Here is a 7,228-nt window from a genome sequence, read left to right as displayed (position 1 = left end):
GCCGCGCCTGGGCAGCCTCCTGGTTTCCCACCAGCCGGTGACCGTTAAACGAACGTGGAAGAGACCGCGGCTGCCGGAGCCGTCCTGCGCGCGAGGGAGAGGTTGGGGAAGGCCAGACCATCAGATGCTTCTGCAAGGGACTATGCGAGTCAGACCGGTATCACCCCTAAGGAGCGTCGTCTCTAAGGGTTTTTTAATTCAGCCTCTTCCAGAGTCAGTATTAGAGAGATGCGTCTTGGTTTTCTTTCAAAAGCATGCAGTATTTTAAATTGTTTACAAATACTTTTACCAAAATCTCATAAACTTTCACAAACATGAACAGTAGTGCAACAAGCATGAACTTGCACATTTTGACGAGCGTAAAGAATCAAGGATAGTAGTTTGCATCCAGATGGAGAGGAAGATTAGTAGAAAAAAAGAACATGCAATTAAAAAAAAATAAAAATACCTTGATCTCGCAACCCACTTTGCTACAGTTAGATTGTTCTAGGCAGAGATGGGAATAAGGTGAAAGATGGAGACTCTACCAGCCTAGCAAAAGCCACCACACATCATTACCTTGGGCTTTTTGAGGCTGTGGGAAACCCCATCCTGTAACTCTTGAGCATTTGTTACCAGCTCACCATGACCCAAGGCTGAAGCAGTGATGCTGAGTTGGCAAAAACATGCCTACACATCCCTGAATGTCAGAGCACATTTAATAACATAACTTCCCTGAGGGTGTGACTGACAGGTCTTGGTCCTCAGACAAAAAGTGATGAGTTCTAGCCTAAGCAAAGAGTGCATCAATCAGGGTTGGTCATATGTTCATCTTTAAAAAGTACCAAGTAATAACCGCTACACATAAAAACCTAAGAACAGAAGTATTACTCTACGGATCCTTCTGAAATGCAGAAGGAAATTAGCCTCCGAGACCACCAAAAGCAACATAAGCCCCAGGAAAGAAAGCACTGCTGGGGACCCTCCACAGGATCCCCTCCACCCCTCTGCTGCCAGGGCCAGACTCTCCCTGCAGAGGCACGTCCATCCTCCTGGCAGTCACCACTTCTCCAGCTGAGGCCTTCACCAGTCAGCACAGTGCTCCACCTTAGATGGGTGGGAGAATTCACAGACACACGCTAAAATTCAAATCCGGGAATGCACGCTGACACAGCCTTCATTTTGGTGTTTACTACTACACATGTGCCTTTCTAAACCATCCTCAGGGCAACTGTCAGGTCCCCCGGGGAGGGAGAAAGCTCAGGGTGTATTGAGGAGGTTTTCTGTTTTGCAGAAACTTAAGTGCAACTTTTTTCCATGAGAGATTGCTGTGCAACTCTAACTACAGCCATGAATTGGGGTACTAAATAACACTGCAATGGCCAGTGAGACAAGCTGCCAGCAGAGATACATGAATGGGACAGTATTGCTCTTTTGTGTAAAATCCTACAAGTAATGTGTGGGCGCTTAAAATGCAAGCACTAACATTTTCCATTTTCTTCCTCTAGCAAAACACCATTCAGAAGCTTATCCCTCTGTACTACCTGCTAAAGGAAGGTCTTGGTCCTGCATGGAGGACCAATGTAGCACAAGCTGCATTTCTCTTGGCCTTATTTTCTTCAGGCTTACAGTGAACTCCAAAGCAAGAAAGTAGAGGGCTTGGCTCAAAGCCCCTTGAAACCCGAGGAAGCCTGACATGATCTGTTCCCTGGGCTCACTGTGGAACTTGTCCCCTATAGGAAGAGGGGAACTCACCTCCCCAGGCTCTCCCTCCTCCTCCTCCATGCAATTCTGCAGCTCCTGTCTGTTGGTGGGGTGAAGAGCACAGCTTCCCAGGTGGCCCGAGTCCTACACACCACCATTTACTGGCAGCAATGCCTGGAAAGCAATCATAAGGATTGGCCACGTGTGGTGCTCCATGCTGCAAGTCCATCATGAGTGCAGCCCGCATACAAAATTAAAATATTCTCATCTTCCCAGGCACCTGCTCACAAAGTCCCAGGCTCCCTGAGCCAGGGCCACGAAGCTTGTTGTCGAGTAAGGTCTGTCCCAAATGACTTACTGCACACTCATGACTGCTTGTGCTGAGACTGACATTTGGCCTAGAAAGTGAGAGCAAGGAAAATTCAGGCAGTGTAGCAACCTTAGCAAAAGAGCCCAAATTTAGCAGGAGGAATTGCAAATGCACACAGAATACCCATAGCTGGATAGCAGCCCATGTGAAGAAGGCACCTCGCATGGTTATCAAGGTGACTCTACCTTTTTTCCTTTTCTCCATGTTCTACTACTTTTTCAGAGGGCTCCATAAAAGAGCACAAACCCAGAGATTTTAGGCTTGAGGTTAATTTGGAATAAGCGCAAAGCTCCACCACACTATATAGGAAATTGTTTTAATTTTTTATTTAATTTTTATTTTAATATAATATTCCTATAAAAGGAATAAACTCATTCAATTAGTTTCCTTGGTGAAGAAGAAAAGATTTCCCCATTACACAATTCTTTTTATCTAGAAAATAAGAACCTGCACTGCAGAATTGCACAGCAGCTCTGCAGCAGAGGAGAGAAGCTGTTGTAAGTGCTTTAGCCTTGTAGTATGGGAAGTAGAGTTAGAAATGCTACTGAGCAGAGTGCTCTAGGGTGTTCCTTGCAAAGTTATATTATGTACTTGCTTGCCGTGGAGCACATGAGCTAGGTAAGTTTTAACTCAGTCTCTTGACAGCAACCTAAGCTTAAAGAGTACTCTTCCTCCTCTCCATAGCACAGGCAGGGTACCCCTTCATGGTTTTCTACTCCATTTTAGAGAAGCTAGACCCAGCTAAACTGTTCCAGTGATTGAACTTTCACAGGCAACTATGTGGAAGGAGCTCAGAAGGCAGCCCTGCTCCCAGAACCATAAGCCTGCCCTGCCCTTGTGACATGCCAGCATTTGATCACAGCTTATTAGAACAGTGCTGAAAACTTGCCAAAAGGAACTCGGCTTGTTCCTAGCTCTTCTGCAGACTCTGTAAAGCTCTGGGTGAGTTGTTTCATCCCACTGGGGCTTGGTTCCCAACTGTGGAACAGAGATAAGCAGCTCGAGTGTGCTGTCTGTATAGATTGGTAGGGCTTTGGTCTGAGCACCTTTTTTTTTTTCCCCCTGCAGGGGTAATTGTAAGTTTCCAAGCACGTGGCCCTTAGACACCCCACAGTCAAGCTAATACTTGCCTACAGCTTCTCATTGTCACTGTTGTGAGCAAAACACACCAGTGGTAGCTGTGTTGACGGAGCCCTGTGCAGCTAAGCTGGAAGCAAGCTAAGCTGGAAGCAGCATGTTCAGACCCTGGTGTACATGACACTCCAGCTCTCGGCTGCACTAAGACTCCCCTGTGAGCCAGGCTGGTGGTAGGAAAAGAGGGAAACTTTGGAGGCAAGCATGAAGGAGAACAAGGCCTGGAAGAGGCCAGCTATTTACTGCCAGGAGACTTCAGGGGAAGCTGAAGGATTCTCAGAAACCTTAGAGCTCAGCAATACTATACTGCCAGTTCCCCCCACAAGGCCATGTTTTGTTTTCCAGGATTTTAGAGTAACACACAAAAGTAGTATTTTAATGCCTAAGAGAGGGAGGAAATGTGTAGAACTCTAAAATGCCTCATGCACCTGCTGTGCTGAGGCAAAAATCTCCAACATGCTGACTGTTGGTCAAGTCTCTCCTGTTCTATTGCCTTTAAAACCATGGAGAGATTTTAGGTTTCCTTGGCTCTGTATGATTTGGATAATTTCTTTCCGAAGTGGCAAGAATTACCTTTTAAGCTCTAGTAGCAGAAGCCAGCATTTCTTCTGCAGTTTTAGCTAAGCATTCAGAAAAGGGGTGCAGATCCCCAGCTTCTGAAGTCTCTGCAATTTTAACCTCTTTTGCACGATTTAAATATCAGAGTTGCCTCTGTAAAGAATTACCATTTACAACTCCATTTTGCCCTGAGGTTCACCAGGCGGTTCTCTACTTCATTTACTTGAATAAATGATTAATAAGAACAGTTGATAAAAATAAAAGAGGAAAGACTGGATGCCACAAAACATCAGCACTGAAATGTGTTATATCTCCGAGGTCATTTGCAACATACCTAAATGGAGCAGTGACTCAGAAGGCAAGCACTGCTTCTGAGCAATGGAGAGGCTGCACAGGAGAGCAGGACGTGGAATCTGGGAGTTCAGGCAGTGCTTCACTCACCTGCCTGTCAAATGAGTCACTTAAATTTCAACACTATTTAAATAACAGCCTGCATCTCCAAGGCAGCCAGCAGCAGACAAAACACAACAAGCATAGCACAATTATTTCCCTGGCAGTCTCAGATGTTACAAAAAATGCAGGTGTCTCCACTCACACTGACCTGATGGAGCTCTGCAGTGGAGTTTTGATTAGTAAATAATCCATACAGAAACCTCCCAGAAACAGGACCACAGAGACCACAGCAAGAAGTTTGAGCTGCCCTTGCTACCCCTTTTGAAGTGTACTTCACAGAACACTGCTCCATTACTTCCAACGTCCCCTTAGCAGCTGGCAGGCAGAACCGCCAGGCCCATTGAGAGGCACTTCTTATATAAGTGATAAGTGCAGTGCCTGGGAAGGCACAGGGTAGGCAGTTAGGACTCATGTTTGCTAAACAGCTTTCCAAACATACCCACTCTGGCTGTCATCATGATTATTGTGCAGGACAGCCTTGTTCTTAACAGGTGTGGCTGCTGCATCCACAGGCATCTTCGCTTTCCACAAGCCCTAGCTTTACTCAAAAAGCAAACTCTTCCTTTACTGGTTTGATTCAGGGAATTCAATCCATCTCCTGCCTGGTCTTGGAGAGACCTTGCAGGACACTACATTCAGAAGAGACTCTGGTCCTGATCAAGATCACGCTCAGCATTTTGCATTGAACGTACTGAAAAGGAGGCTAGAAAAAACTGAATAACAAACTGGTTTGTTGCTCCAGGAAAGTGCCTAGTGACTGTTTCCACTCTAGTGTTGCTGCCTTGACCACATGGGGAGCCAATTCACAATGTTGCTAGTGTAGTTTGGAACAGACAACTATAGTGTTTCCAGTGTTTCTGACTGTGCCAGACTGTAGTTGGATCAACTCTGCAGTTGATCTGGACTGGGAAGGTGCCTGACTCCTAATTAACAATTTTGCTCTTCAGCCACAGTATTCTTTCCAAACAATGCTGCTAGGACTGAGCACTTTACACCACTAAGCAGATGTTTCATTATCTTACATCCTATTTGCCACTGTGTGGTAAGAATAGGCAGTAGATGGGAAGGCAGTGGGCCTAGCAGAATGCTGGCAGCTACCAGAAGTGCTTTGCAGTCAAGCAGAATTCAGACATGCGGACTTGAGTGCAGAGACTGCTGAGGATATAATGGCCTATTCCAGGAAGTCCAGAACTCAAGAACCCAGACAATTCCTATTTTTTCCAGCCAGTAACCTGAAAAACCATTGACAGTTAACATTAAGATGGTGCTTTCAGGAGAACAGAACTGCATCCAGCTGCAGTTGGCTGGATACAAAAGCAGTGCTGTCTGGAGGTATTAGTAGATTGATAGAAAATAGATTCTTAGACTTAGAGGCACTTCATTTTCTAGATTTCTTTAAGCACCATTATTTAAATGTACCTTAATACATAATATCTGTAATGCATCTTGGAATGAACCACTCATTGTCAATGAGGCATTACAGACATATACAAAGAAGAATTTTTGGGGCGCTCAGATTCCCCATTCTTCCTTCTTTCATCACATCTAACTCCATTTACTACTTCAGCTGCAGGCAGCTGACACCCCCTGCAGCTCAGCTTGAATCAACCTGGCAGTATCTTTTGTCACAAGAGACGGGTAAGTCACGGCAAAAAGTGGATACAAGGCACACACAGTGGGACCACACTGCTTGATTGTAGTGTGGAGACCAAACAGATGTAGACAGAGATATACAAATAAATAAATAAATAAATATCTAACACCTACAAACTGGTTCTAATTTCCTCCTTGTCCTCTAATAAGATGTAAAAAAAGTAGAGCCCAATAGCTGAGCTCCTCTCTTCCTGATGGGAAACTTGAACACAGAGAACAGGATGCGGTAGCAAGACCTCTAGAATCACTGGTATCAACTGCTTTGGCACTGGCAAGTGTCACTCAATTTTTCAGGACGCTTCTCCCCTCTTAAAGAAATCTTCTACCAGCTTGTCAAATTTCTGTGAGGAATTCTGCTTTAGGACATTTAAGGGAGTGAGTAGATACTGCTCTGCAAATTCAGTTGGAAAGTGCTCATCAGAAACAGGTCCCTGGCTAACAGCACTAGCTGCTCTTGCTACTCCTGGCCGTTCTCCACTCAGCACTTCCTTCCCTTTCTCCTTGCCCGTGTGACAAGTGCAACCTTCTTTCGAGCAGAAAGCTGACTCGCAGTAGTTCTGCTGAGGAACCTTAACACCTGTGAACTCTTCAGATTTCTCAGTATATTTCTCTGGGGACTCATAAACAACTCCTCGGGGCACAGGATGCCAGGCAGCTCTTTTCAAGAGACACATGGGTTCCTTCCCCTTCCTTTTGCTTTGCTGCTGTACAGACTCTTGCACAGGCTTTGGGATTTTGAGGTCAGGAAGTGCCTGGGGTGCAGAACTCAGGTATTTCTGAAAGTAAGCCTGACACATGCCACCCCTCACAATTGGAATGACCGAGCAAGGTTTCAGCCACTTCACAAACTCGCACAGCTCCGAAAAGGATGAGTGATCAGAGTACGGAATGAGGTGGATGTTGGGGTGGGTAACCTTCACGGGCCTGCCAGTAGGGAGGATGGCAATGGTAGGGTGCAGCATGTTCCAGCTGACGAGGGTATCCCAGCGGATCTCGGTGACATCCACAGCACGGATCCGGCCAGCCCCCTCCTCACTGGTGAACACCTCAGGCAGCTCCAGCAGCCAACCCCAGCGGCCGGCCCCGCCAGCCGCATCTGCTCCAGGCGCCAGGGGCTCACCACAACCCAGGTGCTGAACTCCACTGCCAAGTCCACCAGCAGCGTCTCCTTCCCCAAGCTGTACACACCTGTGAGGAGAGCCATGAGCAGGACACCAGGGATGGGGCAGGACGGGCACAAGCCCCTCCAGAGGCTCCGCCGACAGGAGGGGAAGGCAAGTGCACTGTGGCATGAGGCAGCACTCACCAATGACAACTTGGTGGCGTGGGTGCATGCGGATGACATGGGCGGCCTGGCGCGTGGCATGCTGCCGCGAG

At 46.8% G+C, this 7,228-nt stretch overlaps 1 protein-coding gene across 1 annotated transcript in view; it reads right to left on the bottom strand.

Annotated features, from left to right (window-relative positions):
* Positions 1–6,141: 6,141 nt before the first annotated feature.
* The window catches only part of DCLRE1B (DNA cross-link repair 1B), a gene marked incomplete at its 5' end in the record, with an annotated part of 1,418 nt that continues 331 nt past the window's right edge, over positions 6,142–7,228 (bottom strand). The window contains 3 exon segments of the mRNA XM_010285639.1: positions 6,142–6,939; positions 6,942–7,039; positions 7,158–7,228. The exon segment at positions 7,158–7,228 is cut by the window's right edge and continues 17 nt beyond it. Coding sequence (XP_010283941.1) covers positions 6,142–6,939; positions 6,942–7,039; positions 7,158–7,228 — 967 coding nt within the window.

Source organism: Phaethon lepturus, unplaced genomic scaffold, assembly GCF_000687285.1.
Source record: "Phaethon lepturus isolate BGI_N335 unplaced genomic scaffold, ASM68728v1 scaffold46690, whole genome shotgun sequence".
NCBI lineage: Eukaryota > Metazoa > Chordata > Aves > Phaethontiformes > Phaethontidae > Phaethon > Phaethon lepturus.
Note: the sequence above shows the minus strand (reverse complement) of the source record. Positions and strands in the feature narration are given on the sequence as shown.